Source organism: Eucyclogobius newberryi, unplaced genomic scaffold (assembly GCF_026437365.1).
Source record: "Eucyclogobius newberryi isolate DKJ021-1_F unplaced genomic scaffold, fEucNew1.0.hap1 SCAF_82, whole genome shotgun sequence".
In the NCBI taxonomy this organism is placed as follows: Eukaryota; Metazoa; Chordata; class Actinopteri; order Gobiiformes; family Gobiidae; genus Eucyclogobius; species Eucyclogobius newberryi.
Window position 1 is genome coordinate 362,001 of NW_027316523.1, and position 24,408 is coordinate 386,408.

The 24,408-nt window shown below is 41.8% G+C and overlaps 1 protein-coding gene across 1 annotated transcript in view; it reads left to right on the forward strand.

Moving 5' to 3' along the window:
• The window catches only part of gabrg3 (gamma-aminobutyric acid type A receptor subunit gamma3), a 66,265-nt gene extending 42,742 nt beyond the window's left edge, over nt 1-23,523 (forward strand). Inside the window, exons 4-9 of the mRNA XM_072437715.1 lie at nt 67-287; nt 4,481-4,563; nt 8,799-8,936; nt 13,293-13,445; nt 20,065-20,267; nt 22,759-23,523. Of these exons, the coding sequence (XP_072293816.1) occupies nt 67-287; nt 4,481-4,563; nt 8,799-8,936; nt 13,293-13,445; nt 20,065-20,267; nt 22,759-23,034 (1,074 nt within the window). The 3' untranslated portion in view covers nt 23,035-23,523. The remainder of the gene's footprint in view (nt 1-66; nt 288-4,480; nt 4,564-8,798; nt 8,937-13,292; nt 13,446-20,064; nt 20,268-22,758) is intronic.
• The last annotated feature ends 885 nt before the right edge of the window (nt 23,524-24,408 follow it).

Here is a 24,408-nt window from a genome sequence, read left to right on the forward strand (position 1 = left end):
ATGTTCTTGCTCCATTGTTCCTTTGCATTTGCATTGGTGTCGTGTTTATAGTTCTTGCTCTCTCAGGAGTACCAGATCGACATCATCTTCGCTCAGACGTGGACAGACAGCAGATTGAGTTACAACAGCACTATGAAGATCCTGACTCTCAACAGTTACATGGTGGGGCTCATCTGGCTCCCCGACACCATCTTCAGGAACTCCAAGACTGCAGATTCCCACTGGATCACCATGCCCAACCAGCTGCTGCGCATCTGGAACAACGGGAAGATCCTCTACACGCTGAGGTACTGTCAAATACACTGACTACCTGTTCCCTAAACCCCCCTGTTTCAACCCGGCTCTGCTTGGGCAGGGGGAAGTAACAAAAGATGGAAACATTTTATTATAAACAGGAATGTAAAGGTAAATTAACAGAATGGACACACAGTTTATAACTAAGAAAACCAAAGAACTAAGTCAACAGTCTCAAAATGCACAAGTCACAGCAGAGATAAGAAGAACAGAATCAAAGTGACAAATAAAAGGGAGACATGAAAACCAAACCAAAAACAAGCACTGCATCACCCCAGCCCTGAAAGACTGGAGACACACAGACAAATGACATACCAGAATGACATACCGGAATGGCATACCGGAATTACATACCAGAATGACATACCGGAATGGCATACCGGAATGACATACCAGAATGACATACCGGAATGACATACCGGAATGACATACCGGAATGACATACCGGAATGACATACCGGAATTACATACCAGAATGACATACCGGAATTACATACCAGAATGACATACCGGAATGACATACCGGAATTACATACCAGAATGACATACCGGAATGACATACCGGAATGACATACCGGAATGACATACCGGAATAAACATACCGGAATGACATACCGGAATGACATACCGGAATGACATACCTCTTTGGGATAAGCGCAGAAACCTGGAAGAGTCCATGGTGAAGCGAGGGATCTGACTCTCACAGACGGACAGGCAACGCAGGTAGATACAGAGGTAGATCCAGAAGAAAAGAACAGATCACTTATAGGAAGTCTGAAAAACACTTTCAGTAGAAGATCTCCTATAAACAAAAACTCCTATAGACAAATAAATAAACAAATAAATACGTAAATACCATTGCATGTGATGACGACAGTAATTGCACATGAATATGTGTCACGACGGCATATAGATTGTACATGAATTTCATAGTAATTGCACATGAATCACAACAGTAATTGCACATATGACGGAATTGCACATCAGTATTAGGTTAGGTCAGTATTGCGAGTGTTCAGGACTAACAGTTTTTGTTATAAAGTCTGACAGCAGCAGGAAGGAAAGACCTACGGAACCTTTCCTTCACAAAGCGAGGGTGGTTCAGTCTCTCACTGAAGCTGCTCTCCAGAGCGGACAGAGTGTCCTGCAGGGGGTGAGACTCATGGTCAAGCATAGATGTGAATCTAGCCAGGACCCTTCTGTCCCCCACCTCCTGCACCGAGTCCAGAGCGCAGCCCAGGACGGAGCTGGACTTCTTGATGACTTTGTCCAGCCTCTTCCTCTCCCTCTCTGTGATGCTGCTGCTCCAGCAGGCCACACCTACAGGAGCTGATGCCACCACAGAGTCAGAGAAGGTCTTCAGGAGTGGCCCTGTCACTCCAAAAGACCTGAGTCTCCTCAGGAGGTAGAGCTGACTCTGGCTCTTCCTGTACAGTGCGTCTGTGTTATGAGTCCAGTCCAGTTTGTGGTTCAGATGAAGTTTGTGAGTCCACTCTCTCAATGTCCCGTCCCTGGATGTTCACTGGTGAGGGGGCAGTGGGGTGGCGTCTGCGGAAGTCCACCACCATCTCCTTGGTCTTCCCCGCGTTGATGAGGAGGTGGTTCCGCTGACACCAGTCCACAAAGTCCTGCGCCATTCCCCTGTACTCCGCATCATCGTCGCCCGTGAACTTCTGCAGGACACAACTGTACGTGTCGTGTCTGAAGTCTGCAGTGTAAAGGGTGAAGAGAAAGGGCGCGAGGACAGTGCCCTGGGGCGCCCCCACACTGCAGGTCCGAGTGTCAGACACACAGTCCCGTGCTCTCACAAACTGGGGTCGGTCCGTGAGGTAGTCTAGGATCCACTCTGCCAGGTCGTACTCTACACCAGCCGTCTCCAGCTTGTCCCTCAGGAGCTGATGGTGTTGAAGGCGCTGGAAAGATCGAAGAACAGGATCCTCACAGAGCTGCCAGGCTTTTCCAGGTGAGGGAGAGAGCGGTACAGCAGGAGATGACGGCGTCCTCCACTCCGATGCCAGGCCGATATGCAAACTGCAGCGGGTCCATGGCTGAGCTCACGATGGAGCGGAGGTGGTCCAGGACCAGCCGCTTCAGTGTCTTCATCAGGTGGGACGTGAGAGCCACCGGCCTGAAGCTGTTGAGGTCTTTGGCGCGCGGTGTCTTAGGCACAGGTACCAGACAGGAGGTCATCCAGACCTGTGGTACCAGCCTCAGCTTCAGGCTCATGTTGAAGACATGCTCCATAACTCCACACAGTTCAGGCGCAGGACTTAAGGAGCCTGGGGCTGATGCCATCAGGTCCTGCTGCCTTCCTCACTTTAATCCTCTTCAGCTCACTCCTCACCTGTGCTGCTGTGACAGTCAGTGGTTGGCAGGGGGACTGTGTGCTGGGGGGATGGGTGAGTCCAGGCGAAGTGGGGAGCTGATGGTCCGGGGCAGAGAAGCGAAGAGGAACAGATGCAGGGCATTGTCCAGCTGTGGACGAGGGAGCATGCAGCTGTGCAGGGGGAGGGGTGGGTGACCGATCAAATCTCAAGAAGTGAGCATTTAAATCATTCACCCATTGTAGATCCCCCTCTGTCTGGGCAGGGGGGATTTTGAAGCCTGAGATGGTTTTCAGGCTTCTCCACACTCCCTGAATGTTCTTTTGCTGCAGCTGCTCCTCCATCCTCCTCTTGTAGCCGGCCTTAGCCTGCCTGATCTCCCTCCTCAGCTCCTTCTGCACAGTCCTCAGCTCCTTTTCTTCTCCTTCAGCAGAGCCTTTAGTTCACGGTTAATCCATGGCTTGTTGTTTGGAAAACACCGCACCGTCCGGGAGGGAACAATGTTCTCAAAACAGAAGTTGATGTAGTCCGTGATGCACTCTGTGATGGTGTTGATGTCCTCCACATGTGGGCCATAGAGCTCAGTCCAGAGAGTGGTGCTGAAGCAGTCCCTCAGAGCCTCCTCGCTCTCAGCAGACCACATCCTCACCTCACGGGACACCACAGGCTGCCTAAGCACAATGGGTTCATACACAGGCCTCAGATGTACAAGGTTGTGGTCCGAGCTGCCCAGGGGAGGGAGGGGGGAAGAAGAATAAGCCTCCTTGGTGTTGGCAAAAAACAAGTCCAATGTTCTATTGTTTCTGGTGGGGCAGGTAACATACTGGGTGTATGTTGGTAGAACAGAAGAGGGAGAAGCGTGGTTAAAGTCACCAGAGACGAGGAAGAGAGCCTGTGGGTGCTGTGTTTGCAGCCTACAAGTGCAGGAGAGCAGTGCTTCACAAGCATTTTCAGCATTGGCAGACGGGGCCACATGTTAATGTTAAAATGTTAATACTAACATTTTAAACTTAATTTTGATATTATGGAAAAGTTTTGATTTTCACTACCAATTTTGGCACCACAATTATACTGGAAACACACACAATGCACAAAGTCCCCTATTGATCTATTTAGTTCATTTATTTATTTAGTTTCCTTTTTGAGGACTGATACCTCCGGAACTTATTTACTAGTTTTAATTTTAGTATCAGTTAGTATTGATTTGTTTTGACATGGGACAAAAGATGTTCAGGATATTATGTCTTATCTTTTGTTGTGGAGTGAGAGTGGACTTTGAGTTTACTACAAACACCTTGAGGATAAATCCACTGCAATTAGTGAAGAAGCAACAGAAATATTGAGCCCCTTTGGCCTGAGAGACGGTTCTGATGTCTCTGTCTCTCAGGATGGACTCATTAAACGAGCTGCAGATCTGGAAAAACTGATCACAACTGATTTGTTTGTTTGTTTGTTTGTTTGTTTGGTCCACATCATTAAAGCACATGTGCAGGGATAGAGAAGGTGTAAAAAGGAATTTTCTGAGCACTCAGTTGTAGGACAAAACTGGATTACTCAAATACGTGAATCAATCCAAATACATGTTGTAACACTGTTGTAAAATTGTCTAAAGTACTAACAGTAGTTCTTCTAATATTTTGTATTTCATTCCCGAACCTTCAGGCTCTTGGGCATGTAAAAATGTGCTCTGTAACTCTGAATGTTGGTAATAAATATATCACAAACCTCTTCACAGCAGCTGACACACTTACAATGCGATATACTTTGAGGAAATGTGTTCTTAGGTGCTAAATATGAAGAAACAATTAGAGTGTCTCTGATTTAAGATGAACCTAATGTTGATGTTGTTGTTCTTTGTACAGACTCACCATAAATGCTGAATGCCAGCTACAGCTCCATAACTTCCCCATGGACGAGCACTCCTGTCCTCTCGTCTTCTCTAGCTGTAAGTATCCTGCACCCGCTGCACCTGCTGCACCTGCTGCACCCGCTGCACCCGCTGCACCCGCTGCATCCGCTGTACCCACTGCACCCGCTGCACCCGCTGCACCTCATGCACCCGCTGCACCTCATGCACCTGCTGCACCTGCTGCACCTCATGCACCTGCTGCACCTCATGCACCTGCTGCACCTCATGCACCCGCTGCACCTGCTGCACCTGCTGCACCTCATGCACCTGCTGCACCTGCTGCACCTGCTGCACCTGCTGCACCTGCTACACCTGCTGCACCTCATGCACCTGCTGCACCTCATGCACCTGCTGCACCTGCTGCACCTCATGCACCTCATGCACCTCATGCACCTGCTGCACCTGCTGCACCTGCTGCACCTATTACAAACATAATCTTCATCTAATCCAAACATGTTTTATATGATCCAATGCCATTATACATTATAGATATTAGTAAGTAGTATTAGTAAGTATTTATTAGGGTGACAATCATACAGTGAGGAAAGTATTTATTTGAAGTTCTCCCTCTTAGAAATGAGACATTTCCACTGTGAGAGACAGAATCTAAAAAAAAGAAATCTGGAAATCACCGTGTATGATTTTTAAATACTTTTTAATTTAATTTGTATGTTATTGCTGCAAATAACTATTTAAACACCTGTGAAAATCCTTTGTTTAAAACTACAGAGGTCAAATGTTTCGTGTAATTCTTGACCAGGTTCGAACAAACTGCAGGAAGTTTAAATACTGACTTTTCTCACTCTTTATGAATCAATCCAAATACAACTTTGACTAAACGAATGATGAGGACAACACTGTTCATGTGTGTGTACACACACACACACACACAACCTGCTGTGATGCATTAAACCCATTTCCGGTTTCCATGGCGATGCGTTCAAGCATGATTTGCGTATCTTCACAGTAATGGGAGGCACTACATTCTCTATCATCAAGTCTGTAATAAGCTTTAATTATCAGTAGCAGCAGCAGCAACACGTGGACAAGACTATTAATCCTGATCTGTTCTGTTCTGTTCCTGATGTGGACTAATACATGCAGTTAATGCCGTTAATGCAGTTAATGCAGTTAAATGCACATGCGTTTAAGAATACAGGGTCATTTGTGTGTCCATTAGCAACTGGAATACTGTTATAATAATCAATAGCATTTGTATGACTCACTTAAGTATAGTCCTATGCTAAATGTCATATGCATTAGTTTTATTATATATTGTATTTCTGGTGCTCATTTAGTTAAGTTTTATAGCTGACGTTTTGTGTATGACGCAGAAGAAGTTCAACTACTTCTGAGATGAACTGAGTTGTGTGTGTCGACATTTTAATTCCATGGTTCTCAAAAGTATGGTGAAAATATATCTATTTACTTATATTGTCATATATTTTGTATCTTTAAAATTATTTCTATGTCCAAACGTTTTATTTAGCAAACCATTAGAGGGATTTATACATGTGATTAAATTGTATCACTGTATCGCTGCCTTTAATGTAAAAAAGCATTGTGTTTTAAACAAGTTTTGATAAGACCTTTCAATACACCATAATTAAAGGTGCCATAACATGCTTTTTTTCACGTTTCGTAGTCTATCCTAGGTGTATAATTGATAATAATAAGGGTTGTGCAACACCCTTAACATAATAGTTAAGAAATATCACCCAGACCTTGGACCCCCTCACCAACCCGGAAATGCAGACGGCTTGGTTTGATATTCGCCCCCACCCTTGTGAAGAGCAATCTGGCTCCCCCGCCCAACCCGTGACGTTGATGGTGAAGCGTGCTTGCCTTTATGACGCGGTCTTGCCCCACCGCCCGTCAGTTTGGAGATTCGAGGAAAGGAGAGGAGCTCTGAAAAGTCGATTTTGCATGTTATGGGACCTTTAATCAATCTTTTTAGTGTTTTTGTTTTATTTGACTATTTTAACTCTCTGATAATCAAAATCCAGTATATTGTAGTATATGTATTATTCTGTCCAACACCGTAAATTATTTCCCATTTTGACACGGGAAACGTGACACCAGCTCATGTCTTGAATTCTAGTACCTGAGAATGGAACAAACTGTTGCAGTTATAAAATGACTATGACTGACAGGTGTACTTTAGCTCGGGGTCAGCACTATGTTCCCCGGTCCCCATGTTCCCCCAGACCTGGGTTAGGGTTATATGCTGCTATATTTTATGCGTAAAACCATACATTTATGCACAAATATTGGGGATGTAGAACCTGAACCAGCAGCTTCTGCTAGTATTAGCGTAGTTCCCTGTTCATAGAAAAGAAAACCCACCGGGGAACATAGGTGCGCACCCTTTTAGCGCCACAATTTCTATGTAACATTTAAACATTTTATTTGGTGAACTTGCACAAGGATATTTAACACATCTATTGATATTGAGACAAGAGCTAAAATGTATTAGAGGCGTAATGGAAGTTTTTTTGGCACCAAATCTGAGTCTCATTTCCTCGTGGCGTGGACGGCCGATTAGTCCTGCCACGTGTCAATCATAAAACACACCTACTGCTCACCTGCAGAGCCTCGTTCACCTGCAGAGCCTCGTTCACCTGCAGAGCCTGGTTCACCTGCAGAGCCTCGTTCACCTGCAGAGCCTCGCTCACCTGCAGAGCCTCGCTCACCTGCAGAGCCTCGTTCACCTGCAGAGCCTCGTTCACCTGCAGAGCCTCGCTCACCTGCAGAGCCTCGCTCACCTGCAGAGCCTCGCTCACCTGCAGAGCCTCGCTCACCTGCAGAGCCTCGCTCACCTGCAGAGCCTCGTTCACCTGCAGAGCCTCGTTCACCTGCAGAGCCTCGTTCACCTGCAGAGCCTCGTTCACCTGCAGAGCCTGGTTCACCTGCAGAGCCTCGTTCACCTGCAGAGCCTCGCTCACCTGCAGAGCCTCGTTCACCTGCAGAGCCTCGTTCACCTGCAGAGCCTCGTTCACCTGCAGAGCCTGGTTCACCTGCAGAGTCTCGTTCACCTGCAGAGCCTCGTTCACCTGCAGAGCCTCGTTCACCTGCAGAGCCTCGCTCACCTGCAGAGCCTCGTTCACCTGCAGAGCCTCGTTCACCTGCAGAGCCTCGCTCACCTGCAGAGCCTCGTTCACCTGCAGAGCCTCGTTCACCTGCAGAGCCTCGTTCACCTGCAGAGTCTCGTTCACCTGCAGAGCCTCGTTCACCTGCAGAGCCTCGTTCACCTGCAGAGCCCCGTTCGTTTGTTTGTTTGTTTGTTCCTGGGAAAGCATGTTTACCACAAATTATAAGGGAAGTTTGAATACAATTTTACAATTTTAAGGCTTGAAAATGTTATGTTTGTTCTATTCTTTGTAATAGAAATGCAAAGTAACTGACATGTCTACCTGGAATTTTAAAATGGTTGCTTATTTGCTGTTATAAAATTATCAATATTTAAATCTAATATCAGTTAAAAGAATAATAGAGGATTTTTTGCCGATTTGAGAACTCAAGAGACTCGTGCACACACTCACCCCGAACAGCCTCGCTGCTACACGTGCCTTTGTTTATTAGCACTCAGCAGATTTCCGTCTCTTCTGAGCAGCTCAAACACGATCTTTCTCTGTCTTAATTTTGTCCTGTACCTGAAGGAACTCACTAAACACACACCAGCATATCAACCACGCATGCGTAACCAGGGAAACGAGCTGCTCTTCTGGGGACGAGCCTGAACGAGGCTGCAGGTGTGCAGTAGGACGAAGGGAATGATTGATATGTGGGAGGACTCATCGAATGTCCACGACACGAGGATTTGGTGCCAAAAAATCCTCCATAATTCCTTTAATAATTGAAAATGTATTAGGGAACAATTTGGCTCCAGTCGCCTCCATTCTGGAATTTACAATATTCTGATAACACGGCATTTTAGAGGGGAATTGAGCAGTAGAAAGCATTTGCTATTTGAGCTGTTGTAGGATTTTTGGAAGTATGTTTACTATAGCATCAAAGAACTAATTGTAGAACAAGTTTCAACGGTAGTAGTAGGGATTAATCACTCCTGGATGAATGACAGATTTTTTTTTACTTTTGACTGTGACGTGAGATTTATTTTTCACATAAAAAAGACTATATAATAATTGCATTAAGTATCACAAATAACTTAAGGTCTTACCATCAAAGGACCTCGATCTGTGCAGAAGCTCCTGTACTGAGTCTCTAACAAACATGTAGAAGTATATATTCATCGTTGTGTGTGATTGCAGATGGCTACCCCCGAGACGAGATGGTGTACAAGTGGAGGAAGAACTCTGTGCGAGCCACCGATCAGAAGTCTTGGCGTTTGTATCAGTTTGACTTCATGGGACTCAGAAATACAACAGATACCCTCAGCACAACAGCAGGTAAATGTGCTCTAAGTGGTGGGACAGGTTGTGGTTGTCAGGTGGTCCACCATTGTCACCATTGCTTATGAAAAGCGTTGCTAAAGGGCGGAAACATTTCAGAAAATGTCTGGAAATTTTCACATGGGAATTGTAGTTTGGGAATTTGAGGAAATATTATTATTATTATTATTAGGCCCGCGCACCACAAGCTGGCGAGAGGCCTATTAATCTCGTAAGGCCGTGCAAAGCACGGCTGCGAAAGTGCGCACGTAGTGGGCACGAAATCGAGCGCAAAGCGCTCGCCCACTTCCAAACACTCACTAACGCACTCCTTCACTCACGCACGCCCCGTGCATACTAATTAGTAGTAGGGAAATGGAACATTACCGTTGTAAACGGGCGAAGCCCGTGCAAAAGTGCGCACTAAACGAGCACTTTACATTGGGATGACGACCATATAAAGCACTCATTTGCTCTAAGTAGCTCACGAATACGTTCCCCATCTCTTGCATGTTCCGTTCATATAAACATGTAATGCAAAAATTGAACATCATTACTGTATAGAGGGCCAAAAACACAAAGTGGGCGGAGCCCACTCAAAATTAACGAAAGTACCCGTCAGTGACCAGGAACCCACACCATGAAAATGTATAGTTTATGATATTTGAAAAATGGGAAACATTGTTTTCGCATCGGAATATTATTCTTTCTTTCTTTCTTCTCGGGACCAACCCCCCTATTTTTCACCGAGTGAACATTGACGAAAAGTCACAAAAATGTTCACACCTCTAAAAATCGTGCCTCTCTACATTCTGGCTATTTCCCTTTTCTAAAATAAAAAAAATGTGCGCGTCAGCGCCCCCAAATGTACCAAAAATGCATTGAGAGATACAAAATGACCCAAAAAAAATCTGATCGTAGAATCATGAAATTTGGCGCAGAGGTAGATGGTGACAAAAGAAGTAAAAAATATTATTACGGCAACGCCGTCCGCCAAACCAAATGTCGGCCATATTGCTTCAAAAATGGCTAAACATGACTCGGGAGTTTTTCCAAACGTCGTACTTTTACGAACTCCTCCCAGGGCGTTGGCCCTAAAAAGCTGAAATTTGGTGAAAATGGTGCTGAGGAGTGGGACATCAAAAGTTATCCAAATGACATTGACCCTGTCACGGTCTCTGTGCGGCGAAGCCGCAAACTGTAGCTAGAATTTCAGAAATCTCCCAAATTTAACATTTCTGCCGTTTGCGCAGATAAAGTCTGAATTGCGTCAAATTAGAATCAGTTGTTAAACTCTTTGCCCTAAACCTACTTGAAGTGAAATAAATTCATTTGGCGCCACAGCGCCCCCTACAGATTTTATATGGAGGTTAAATGTTTAGTTTTGCGAAACTATATGAAATTTGACACACAACTCAATTTTAGCATCCCCATCAAAAAAGTCAATGAGACCCATGTCATAATTGTTATGGCGTTGCCGTAGCGATGACCAAAACCTCCCATGTTATTCCAATGGGGAAATCGCCAGAACATGTTTACACTTTAGACTTTCACAAACTCCTCCCCCTCAGGGCTTTAGCCCTATTAACCTGAAATTTGGTGAGACTCATCTTCAGGACCATCAAAAGTTATCCACATTTTTATTCAAAGAGTCACGGTGTCTGTGCGGCAAAGCTGCACATTTTGCCAAGAATTCAAAATAAAATTGCTTTTTGATGGTAAAACAAAGGGGAGAAGATGTGACAGCGTCACAGATTCAGCAGTAGGCGTAATAAAAGGACCATTGGGGCGCGTGGCGGCGGCGGCGTGGCAAGGGCCGATCATTGCCGCTTGCGGCTTTAATTATTATTATTATTATGTTATATTACATTATATTTTTGCAGATCTCTTGATGAATGTCAGTGAATGATCTTTATATAAAAATGTATTACTATTATTTGAACAAAAGAACATGAGGTTAACGATGTGAAACAACACAAATTTACAAAACTGTTTCTCCAGGTTTTCAACCTAGATTATCTTGAAAGTTGGGACTGTGGTAACTGACTTTTTGAAAAGGAATGCTTGGAAATTAGGCCCCCCAGCTATAAGCAACATGTGCCGGACTGTCTACTACTACTTTTTTGTTGTACTGTTTTGCTCTTTTTATGGGCGATATCAATATTCAAACCGAAATTTCTTGGACCTCACTTCAAGCCAATCCTGTCTCAAGCTCGTCAGGCTCTGTTCCCTTCCCCAGCTCCACTGCAGAAGCAGAACCATGAGAGCCATGAGAACCATGAGAACCATGAGAACCATGAGAACCATGAGAACCATGAGAACCATGAGAACCATGAGAACCATGAGAGCCATGAGAACCATGAGAACCATGAGAACCATGAGAACCATGAGAAACTCTGCGTCTCCTCCTTTTTACCACCAGCAGTGTGTTCTTGGGTGGGGTATACAAGTATATTTCTCTGCACTTTCCCAACATGGCATTGCTGACTATCTCAACAACTTTTGCCTATTGTGGAACGTATTATTAATTGTATGTGTAGATTTTTTGAGCTAATACTGAGATCCGATATTTGTCTTTCTGCTGTGGCCAATAACTGGAATCTGCCGATGATGATTATAATACCAGAATTATTGGATATAAAGTGATTTGAGGCATGATTGTGTTAACATGTTTTTAATTCATTGCTATTCTATTTTCCATGTAAGTCTTAAGTTCAAAATACAGATGTGCTGAGCACAAACTGGTAATGACACATGATCATAAAAAGACTGGCCAAAAATATCGGCGCCAAATATCAGCCAATACAAAAAAGAATTGTGAATATTTGGCACTTATTTGGACGACTGGAACCAATAAATGGTCATTTCATTGTTACTTCTGTATGCGTCATCAGCTGTTCTAATCCTGACCTTTGTTTAATAACTAGAAGTATTATTCTTCATGCACTTGTCCTTGAAAGTTAAATCTGGAGAGTTTTTGTCTTGGATTAAGTTCTTAGAAGTTATTTTCTCCAACTTTAAAAGGAAAGCTAATTTCCTGTCTATAACATCTCACTCAGACCTCCTGAATATTCAGCCTCTTATGTAATAAGTTATTACAATTTCTCTGGTTCACAGCTCTGGTCACATACATTGTTTGCGTCTATTTCTACTCAGTAAAAGTTAGTCATAACTTCCACGTTTCGAGGAAGTATTATAGTATTATACAGGAACGACATATAAACCACATCAAGTATGACAATCATGGTACAGTATATAAAACAATGTCATCTTTTTTATTTGTTTCATGTGCTTTGGTCCTTATTCAGTCCTGGTTAAGTTTAAGTTTTGGTTTGGAATGTTAGTCCAGTGTTTGGCTTTTAGTCCTTGTACAGTCCTGGTTTTATTAATTCATTTACACATCTTTATTCATATTTGCTTGGTAATTTGCTGCTTGGTTTAAAAGTAAAGAAGTCAAAATGTAAATTACTTTTAGGCTTTTATCTCCTGAGTTTCCTGCCTATTCTTATGTACCTTTAACGCCATTTTACTGCTCTTATTTTGATGGCTGTAAAATAAAGGTAGATCGTTTATATGTTAAACTTTCACACAAAATAGCTCATTTTTATATAAGATATGAATGTATGCTATTAGCTTATTAGTTTGGAACATGTCAAAGATTAGAAACAACAATGGCTTTAAGGATTTTTTGTCTCGTAGCATTAGCGCCATTTTTTCTGCCATTAAAATTCCATTTTAATTACACTATACAATTATGACATCCCAGTCATTAGTGGTTTCCCCTTTTTAGGTGAGATGTGAGATTTTTATGGTTCATTTGATTCAGTTTTCACCACGTTTTTCATATAACTGTAGTAGTTTTAGTGCAAACGAAAAACAGATTGAAGTAAAACAATTATTTTCTATTTTACAGCTGTCAAAAAACAGAAGAAATTATGGCCAATGTAAGCGGGAAAAATGACACAAAGTAACCTTGCCATTGAAAAGATTGTTCATGATTTTTATGAGTTCACAAACTTGAGAATCTTGTTAAGCTGCCGCTGTTTGATTGTGATTGGCCGAAACCACTAGGGGTGCCGGACTGGACCAATCAAGCCCTATGTCAACCAAAACAAACATGGAGGTGCCAACAGACTATTTTAATGCACATGGAGTTGTTTTGTACATTACAGACAGGAAAGAATGTCTTTCTCAACTGGATTGAACACAATTTGTTTTTTTTCTGCTTCTTCAGTTCAGTTGTTGTGACACTTCAAACAATCAGCACGATGTTTTTTATGTTCGCTTTCAGCAGGAGCCTTTGCTGATTGATTCGTGTGTAGAACGCTATTCAGAGTGCTACACTTAGTTTCAAAGGTGTACTCTCTGTTTCAGGGGAATATGTGGTGATGACGGTGTACTTCGACTTGAGCAGGAGAATGGGCTACTTCACCATTCAGACGTACATCCCCTGTATCCTCACTGTGGTGCTGAGCTGGGTCTCCTTCTGGATCAAGAAAGACGCCACTCCAGCTCGCACCGCTTTGGGTATGGAAACCACTCGAAATGAGGAGCGTTGGGGTACACCAACTTTACAACTTTATTTATGCCAATGTTATCACTTCATGCAACTTTTATTCATCTATTTATTTTTGTCAACTTTTATGATTTCTCAATGTTTCAATGTTGTGTCCTCATCCAAAACACACATAAACAAGTATTTTAATGTTCCATTTACACATTTGCTGAGATAGCCTTTTTTTATAAAATAACTATTGAACTACAACATCCATAAATGTTCACTTAATCCAAGCAAATTTCTAAGTTATAAAAGCTATGTAAATCTGAGTTCCTAGGCTGTACATGTGGTGAAGGAAAGGCATCATTGTTTGTGTTATGGACTTTCATAAAGCATCTCTTTTCAGCATTATATACATCTACATTCATTACTGGATTTACCTTTTTGTTCAATTCATGTTGTTTTTCAATTCCTCTTTGTGTCGTCTTGTTGAACATTTCAAACCAGACAATTGTTCACATTAAAACATAAAAACATCATGCAAACAGCCATCAAACATAAATGACCAAAAAACATTCTCTTTTCACTGTTCGCCGTTACAGAAAATCTACTTGGGTATTTTTACTGACAGTTTTTAAAGACCTGACCATTATGGTAAAGTCAGTGTTGAAGTTACACTGATGATACACACTGATGATACACTGATGATACACTGATGATACACTGAAGTTACACTGATGGTACACTGATGATACACTGATGATACACTGATGATACACTGAAGTTACACTGATGATACACTGATGATACACTGATGATACACTGATGATACACTGAAGTTACACTGATGATACACTGATGATACACTGATGATACACTGATGATACACTGATGATACACTGAAGTTACACTGATGATACACTGATGATACACTGAAGTTACACTGATGATACACTGATGATACACTGATGATACACTGATGATACACTGAAGTTACACTGATGATACACTGATGATACACTGATGATACACTGATGATACACTGAAGTTACACTGATGATACACTGATGATACACTGATGATACACTGATGATACACTGAAGTTACACTGATGATACACTGATGATACACTGAAGTTACACTGATGATACACTGATGATACACTGAAGTTACACTGATGATACACTGATGATACACTGAAGTTACACTGATGATACACTGATGATACACTGATGATACACTGATGATACACTGATGATACACTGAAGTTACACTGATGATACACTGATGATACACTGATGATACACTGATGATACACTGATGATACACTGAAGTTACACTGATGATACACTGATGATACACTGAAGTTACACTGATGATACACTGATGATACACTGAAGTTACACTGATGATACACTGATGATACACTGATGATACACTGATGATACACTGAAGTTACACTGATGATACACTGATGATACACTGATGATACACTGATGATACACTGAAGTTACACTGATGATACACTGATGATACACTGATGATACACTGATGATACACTGAAGTTACACTGATGATACACTGATGATACACTGAAGTTACACTGATGATACACTGATGATACACTGATGATACACTGATGATACACTGATGATACACTGATGATACACTGATGATACACTGAAGTTACACTGATGATACACTGATGATACACTGATGATACACTGATGATACACTGAAGTTACACTGATGATACACTGATGATACACTGAAGTTACACTGATGATACACTGATGATACACTGAAGTTACACTGATGATACACTGATGATACACTGAAGTTACACTGATGATACACTGATGATACACTGATGATACACTGATGATACACTGATGATACACTGAAGTTACACTGATGATACACTGATGATACACTGATGATACACTGATGATACACTGATGATACACTGATGATACACTGAAGTTACACTGATGATACACTGATGATACACTGAAGTTACACTGATGATACACTGATGATACACTGAAGTTACACTGATGATACACTGATGATACACTGATGATACACTGATGATACACTGAAGTTACACTGATGATACACTGATGATACACTGATGATACACTGATGATACACTGAAGTTACACTGATGATACACTGATGATACACTGAAGTTACACTGATGATACACTGATGATACACTGAAGTTACACTGATGATACACTGATGATACACTGATGATACACTGATGATACACTGATGATACACTGATGATACACTGATGATACACTGAAGTTACACTGATGATACACTGATGATACACTGAAGTTACACTGATGATACACTGATGATACACTGATGATACACTGATGATACACTGATGATACACTGATGATACACTGATGATACACTGATGATACACTGATGATACACTGAAGTTACACTGATGATACACTGATGATACACTGATGATACACTGATGATACACTGAAGTTACACTGATGATACACTGATGATACACTGAAGTTACACTGATGATACACTGATGATACACTGAAGTTACACTGATGATACACTGATGATACACTGAAGTTACACTGATGATACACTGATGATACACTGATGATACACTGATGATACACTGATGATACACTGAAGTTACACTGATGATACACTGATGATACACTGATGATACACTGATGATACACTGATGATACACTGATGATACACTGAAGTTACACTGATGATACACTGATGATACACTGAAGTTACACTGATGATACACTGATGATACACTGAAGTTACACTGATGATACACTGATGATACACTGATGATACACTGATGATACACTGAAGTTACACTGATGATACACTGATGATACACTGATGATACACTGATGATACACTGAAGTTACACTGATGATACACTGATGATACACTGATGATACACTGATGATACACTGAAGTTACACTGATGATACACTGATGATACACTGAAGTTACACTGATGATACACTGATGATACACTGATGATACACTGATGATACACTGATGATACACTGATGATACACTGATGATACACTGATGATACACTGATTGCCTCTCTTGTTGTGACCCATGTCTCCAAAGCACCAACCACGTCTGTCAGAAACACCCTGTAATATGCCATCCATTTCCCACAATTCCCTCTGGTTTTATGTGGTGGAAACTGGATTGTTTGCACCAGAAACATGTTGGCTGTAAGGATTAGGATGGAGGGAGTTACTTCTGACCAGAGCAGGATCAAATCTCATCTGATGCACACACTGATGACATACTGTATTGTGACATATTTCACTTTTTTGTTAGCTATGTTTCTATTGTATTTAATTTTCAAACCTTGTTCTATTGTTGGAAATATCCTGATGTGATTTGTGTTTTAGTTGGATTGGTTTATTTCATTGTTAGCAAATTATTTTTCAAACACTGTCTCCTGATTTCTTCAAAACCGCCCAGTATTTCCCCTTAAACTGTGACAGGCTTGATACATGACCTCAGAGCATGTTCAGATGGAGCTGTCAGTGGAGATAAATGCTTCCTGGTCGACTCCTTGTTGGATTCATTGTTTAGAGGCAGAAATAGCAGAAATGTCAATGTCACTCTCAGGACTGGTCTGGATAATCACTGTGGAGAAGTGAGGCTACAGAACGATACCAAATATATAATAAAAATAATAATAATAGGCTTTGTGAGGCTTTTTATCATATTTCCTAACAATGTGTATGCAGATGAAAGAGGAGGAAATCATCAGAGGCATAAGTTTGTCAGTCTGAGTGATCAATAAACTTGATCTTCTTGTTACATTTCTTCTGGTTAGAACATGAGATGGAGGCATGTGCTTTCACGTCCTTCCAAACCATCTCAGACTGGCCTCTATCATTTTGATGATATGATCATGTATTGTCGTCGTGAACAAACTGCTACTTTCTGTTTGAATGCTGGAGTGTGGAAGACATTCACTACTTTTTTCTGCACAAATGTCTGTGCTGTTTCTCTGTCTTCTGTGTTATTGATTTATTTTTTACTAAGCCTGGTTTGTTTCGACACCAGCAGGCCATGCCATGACCTGATTGGCTTAGCTGGCTGCCAATTGGGACTGGAGTAAAGATGGCCCGGTCCCAGACTATACAAATTTTTTTTTTATCCAGGACATCCATGTCAAGGTTAACATTGCCTGAATTAGAGATGACGTGACGGGTCGGACCAAGAGTGGTTCAGAAGCCACTTATGAGTGCTACAACAAGGCTAGTTACGTCGCCCGGAATGGCATTACCAGGGCCCCATCATGGAGCCAGGCCTGGGGTGGGTGCTCGACGGTGAGCGTGTGGGGGCCGGGCACAGCACGAACGAGCGATGTGGGGCCATCATCCCACCAACTGCAGGAGGATCCGTAAGGGGCCGATGCAGAGAGATCTGGGCGGCAACAGCAGATACAGAACCCGAGCGGTGTTCAGTTATTGGACTTCTGTGCTAGCCACGGATTGTCCATAACAAGCACAATGTCCATCAGTGCACGTGGCACCAGGACACCCTATGCCGGAGGTCAATGATCGACTTGTTGTTGTGTCATCTGACCTCTGACCTCCGGCCACGTGTCTTGGACACTCGGGTGAAGAGAGGGGCGGAGCTGTCAACCGATCGCCACCTGGTGGTGAGTTGGATCCGCTGGCGGAGGAGGAAGCCGGACAGACTTGGCAGACCCAAGCGCATTGTGAGGGTCTGTTGGGAACGTCTTGCGGAGCCCTCTGTCAGTAGGGTATTCAACTCGCACCTCCGGGAGAGCTTCTCCCATGTCCCGGTGGAGGCTGGGGACATTGAGTCCGAGTGGACCATCTTCTCCGCCTCCATTGTTGATGCGGCTGCTCGGAGCTGTGGTCGCAAGGTCTCCGGTGTCTGAAATTTTGGTAAACTATCCGACGTCTCAGGAGGGGGATGCAGTGCCTCACCAACACCGTTTACGGTGCGGGTGGAGACCTGCTGACCTCGACTGGGGATGTCGTCGGACGGTGGAAGGAATACTTTGAGGATCTCCTTAATCCCACCGTCACGTCTTCCGAAGAGGAAGTAGAGACCAGGGACTCGGAGGCTGGCTCATCCATCACCCAAGCTGAAGTCACTGAGGTTGTTCGCAAACTCCTCGGTGGCTCCAGGGGTGGATGAGATCCGCCCTGAGGACCTAAAGTCTCTGGATGTTGTAGGACTGTCTTGGTTGACACGTCTCTGCAACATTGCGTGGCGGTCGGGGACCGTGCCTCTGGACTGGCAGACCGGGGTGGTGGTCCCTCTGTTTAAGAAGGGGGACCGGAGGGTGTGTTCCAACTACAGAGGGATCACACTCCTCAGTCTCACATAAGGTCTATTCCAAGGTACTGGAGAGGAGAATCTGACTGATAGTCGAACCTCGGATTCAGGAGGAGCAGAGTGGTTTTGGTCCTGGTCGTGGAACACTGCACCAAAACCACTAGAAGGGTGTCCGGTTTGAGGACCACAGGATCTCATCTCTGCTGTTTGCAGACGATGTTGTCCTGATGGCTCCATCAAACCCGGACCTGCAGCTGCACTGGGATGGTTTGCAGCCGAGTGTGAAGCGTCTGGGATGAGAATCAGTTCCAAATCAGAGGCCATGGTTCTAAATGGAAAAAAGGTGTCTTGCCCTCTCCGGGTGGGGAGTCCTTGCCCCAATTGGAGGAGTTGAAGTATCTCAGGGTCTTAATCACAATAATTCCCTTATGTTGATTGCAGTCAAAGGAAGCAAAGGGTATGGTTCAGGTACAGTATCTTTTTTAGCATGCTGCTTCAACAAGACAATGCGTTCATAGAAGAAGCTTATCATAATATAAATTAAACTATGATGTTCCGTAGAGACTGTTGATATTGCAATATCATCACAATATCATGGTCTTATCCCATCCTGGTTGGGTTCAACTTTTAACTCGCAACTAGAAATATAAGCTGTAAGTTTGATTCCCCTAAAAACTCTTACTCCAGTCTGTTCTTTTCTGTTGGTATAGCTCTTCTGTTCACGGCTTTTCCCTGTGACCTTTATGAAGCTAAACCTCAGCATTATGTACAGTGCATGTCTGACCTTTCCATTCACACAGCTTTCTGTTGAATCTGTGTCATTATTCCCAGCACTGTTGAGCTTCAGGTGATATCACAGCCTTCTATAGCCCAAGAGATCTCTAAAACACATGTGTCCACCATGTTTTACTCAGTTGGTCAGAAAAAACTACTGACATTTTGCCACAAATATGCAAGAAAGTAAACAAAAGTAGTAAAACTAAACTGATGAATCTAGTGATGTGAATGCTAATTTGTTCCTCTTCTACTTCTATTTGTTTACTATTATGCACATTTTATTTCACTAATGGAATAACATTTTCAATATTTAATTGAGATTGGGTCAGGAAACAGACAGATATTGCAGGATAAGGTCACCGGAAAAGGCATACACTTAAAACAAGTAGCGACAACAGCGATCACATCATTGTAAGGTTGGAAAATTGGGACATGCCATTAACAAAATGACATTTACTACTCAATACTCATGACTGTCCCCCTCTTTAACCCTCCTCTCTGTGTGTCCTACAGGGATCACCACAGTCCTGACCATGACCACCCTGAGTACAGTGGCTCGGACTTCTCTGCCACGTGTCTCTTATGTCACCGCGATGGACCTGTTTGTCACCGTCTGCTTCCTGTTTGTGTTCGCCGCGGTGATGGAGTACGCCACGCTTAACTACTACTCATACAGCACCCGCAGGCCCCGCCGTATGCACAACAAGAGAGTCACGGTGAGTCGAACTTATGTGGAACTATGAGGCACGTGTCTGTCCTAATGAGAAATAGAAAAACAATGCGTAAGGGCAAAGGAGTGACTGGTATTGCACTTCAGACGTTTATATGATCCGAAAATAAAACAAAATGCTCGTAATGCACAATTTGCTATTATAGCAACAAAGATTATTCTTCCATTGTTCTCAAAATGTCACAAAACACTTTGTAGTATTGGATATAACCCCCACATTTGTAAACCCTATTATCCCATACCATTGGGGCAAATTCACAAAATATCTGATGAACCCTAAACAACAACGAAATCTACCCTATTTCAATGATGTCTGACACTGACAGCGTAATGACCACCCTGCCCTCTAGTATACTCAAAGACTGACTCTATGTCTAGTCTGTTGCACCTTTTGCAGCATATACCATCAAGAAAACAGAAATGTACAACATCCGAGACAATAAACATCTAAGAATAACCTGTGTTACGCTTCATAAGTCAACGGTGCATCTACATTTGTCAAAGCTGACACAACCAGGACACTGATAGGGACAAGATTAGGCTTAGCTAAAGTGAAAACATGTACTGCTGACAAATACATTCAGGTTTGTTTTTATAAGGCTGTTCCATAAGTACTTGCAGAATAAATAACATAAAATTACTTTTTGTGAAAGGTAAAATAGGTTTTATAGAAGATATATTATGCTTTTTTCAGGTGCTTCAACTATAACATCCAAATCCACTTTGTTTTTACTGCACATTTTATAAACAGTGACAGAGAACAACAAAAAACAACCATAGGTATAATAAGTGCTCAATTTGATCTTACAAGTCCTGAACCTATAAAACCAGTTAAATCAAATCAAACCATAAGATAGTAATAAATCAATAAAAATCCCAGAGGACCACACAACTTATGTGGTGTTGAAATCTCTTGTCTTTGTCTTAAGACATCCTCATCATTTTACCTTTTGTTTATTGTTAACTGTAATTTGATGTAAAATGGCAGTAATGGAATAAGCCCCGCCTCTTCATAGTTACACTTCACAATAACAAGCAGCAGATTGTCATTTACATGTTTTTATTTTTGAAAAGTGGCTACGTCACATTTTAACTCTACATGTATCACTTGGGTCTTAATACTAATTACAACTAAGTACAGATATGTGGGCGGGGCTAGATGGTAGGTGAAAACAGAACACTTGACCTAAAATTGCAGGACAATACATCATTCTGCTTGAACAATAATGAGGTAATGAGGTAAAATTATCATAAAAGTAACTTTTACATGATATGTCCCCTTTTAAGAAAATACATATCTGCTTTCAATCTTCTCTTGATATTGAGCATTGGAACAAAATTGGTGCATCTTTAGTTTGTACTCATGTGGTAAGCTAAACCAGAACAACTGAACATAACTGCAGCACAGTCCAAATGCTCAGTGGTAGTTTTGTGGTGCGTAAGGCACATTAGTGTGAGACTGTGTGAGACTCTGGATAGATAACAGAGCATTAACAGAGAGGAGACTGCAGTAGTCCACAGCTTCTATAGTGTGCCTTTTAATTGAATACCACAATGAATTTGTTTATCTAAACTGAGCAAATATATTACACCTATATAACAACACAGAGAAAATGTGTATTTGTGTTGATGCCACAACAGATCAATCATTTATATGGCAGTGCACGGCCTCAGACTTTTTGACTGCTATTCCATTCTTAGGGTTTTCAAAATAAAGGCACTTGGACAATACAGCTTGATCAGGGAATGTGATATTTGGTGTGCAGTTGTTGTGCAGTGCAGAAGTTAAAATATAGTTGTAGCAGCAACACTACACAAATTGCAATTTAAATGAGGAAAATCTGGAGCTGATAAGCTCCCAATATTTTTGAGCCAATGTGTTATTCAAATTATTTGAAATGACTGTCTGGTTAAAATACTGAGGTATCTCTTATCAGAATGGAATCTAATATAATACCCTTTGAGTTTTCTTTCCACGCATACTCCAACACACCAACAGAAAGTAACCTCGTTTGAAATAACCAAATGAAGTACCAGCAATCATAAAGCTGGGTCCACACTACACAACTTGATGAGTTTATTCTTGTTAATGAATGACTTTTTTCTCATTAATTAATGACCTTTATCTGGCTTTGACTTTAATCTCATAATATTATGACTTTTTTTCATTAATCCATGACTTTATTCTCGTAGTGCCCCGTATTATTATTTTTTGGGTTGGCCCTTATACTCCGTCGTACATTTGAAACACATTTGTCCACAAATAAGTCAGTTATATGCTTCACAATGTACACTCTTAGTTAATGTTATTTTCCATCGTTTGATGGTGGCGGGCAGATACGTAAAACCAGGAGATTTTCCATGAAATCCAGAAAAGAAATGTATTGAATTTTGAATGAAATAGTGAGTGAGAGTAAAAGCAACATGTTATAGTGAGATTTTGATGTTGAATTTTTTTTGTCAAATATGTCTTTCAGAACTACTCGATCCTGGAAGTCAGATCACCTTCAGTCATTGCACTCAAAAACTCTCTCTACTGGCAAGATTTTGATGACACATGTGTGTATGACTGTCTGGATGGAAAAGACTGCACGAGCTTCTTCTGCTGCTTTGAGGAATGCAAAAATGGCGGCTGGAGACGAGGGCGCCTCCACATAGATCTACTGGATCTAGACGCTTATTCACGTGTTTTTTTTCCAACCTCATTCCTATTATTCAACATTGTGTATTGGGTGGGATACCTCTACCTTTAGAACAGCTTTCCAGGATAGTCTTTGGACAATACACTATGTTCAGGAACATCATTACAATTGCACACAGGAACAGCAAGGCAAGAACATGTTAGTTCCAGTATTATCCAGCCCTGAGTCTATTGACGAGAATCAAGGGCGTTCAGAGCATTCATAGTGCCTTCCAATGGAGGGGCATATTTGATTTTTGACAATAATCAGGGAATAACCATTTCTACAGAGAGTGGCTGACTATAGCTGTTCTTACTACACCACCATTATATAATGTAATGTCAGAATTGTCCAACATGCACCATTGTTTGTGCACAGTGAATGTCTGCATTTTTTGTCAATGAGACTTAGATTTGACATTATAAAGACTATAAATCTTTTTAAGAGATCTTTATGGAAAGCCTTAAACTTTGCCTAGTGTCAAATTTGCCATACAAACGAGTGGGTCATAGAAAAAGTTGTCAAAGAATGATGGTTTGCACTGCAAGTTTGCATGTTCTCCATGGGTGAGTTCTGCTCTGAATGATTCAACCTAAAAGAAAATGCACTCTGAACCAAACTTGAACAGGTGGTGTTCAGTTGGGCTGTACAAATAACGTCATATTTCATAGCGAACCATACATTAAATTAGAGGTATAAATTATTGATTCACGGGTGTTAGCCTTGTGTCAGATAGGGTTAGGGTTAGGGTGTCAGATGTGCAAAAACCCACTAAAATTTAAGTCCCACAAGCCAAGAAATAGAACATTATTTAAACTTAATTAAATACATTCTGTTCACAATGATTGTATTTATTACATTTATTTTCAGTAAAAACATTGGTTCTATGGCAAATTATCATCACCTTTATTACACTTTAGCTGTAATAAATTTAACCCAACCTATTGTACATTAGTGGCTTCTTCCTGGAAAACTCTCCAATTCAACTCTAAAGTGTCTTGGGTTTGGCTGAGCATAGTCCTACTAGACTCAGAGTCATGGTGTCACCTCAAAGTAAGAAGGGTGTTTCTCCATGTGGCTGGTGGGATTTCCTCTGGGCACAACCCAAAACCTGCAGAAGAAGTCAAATCCTCCTGCTAAAGTGGCCCTGACCAGGCTGAGCAGAGTGTCCTCACACTATTGTACTTTACAGACACGCTGCAGTGTTAACTAGTGTAATTATGTCTTTAGCATCAAAAACATCCTCAATTATTCATCCCAATTTACATAGAATAATTATTATAGCGTTCTTTTTGTTGTTCCTTTTTCTGTTGTTAGAGAACTAAAAGTTATTATTATTATTATTAAAAGTGTGGCCCTGGAAAAAGTTTTGTTTCCAAATGCAGTCAATGGTCATGATCATTGTATTCATTATTGTACCATTGAATCTCCTGCAGGTCGCCCATA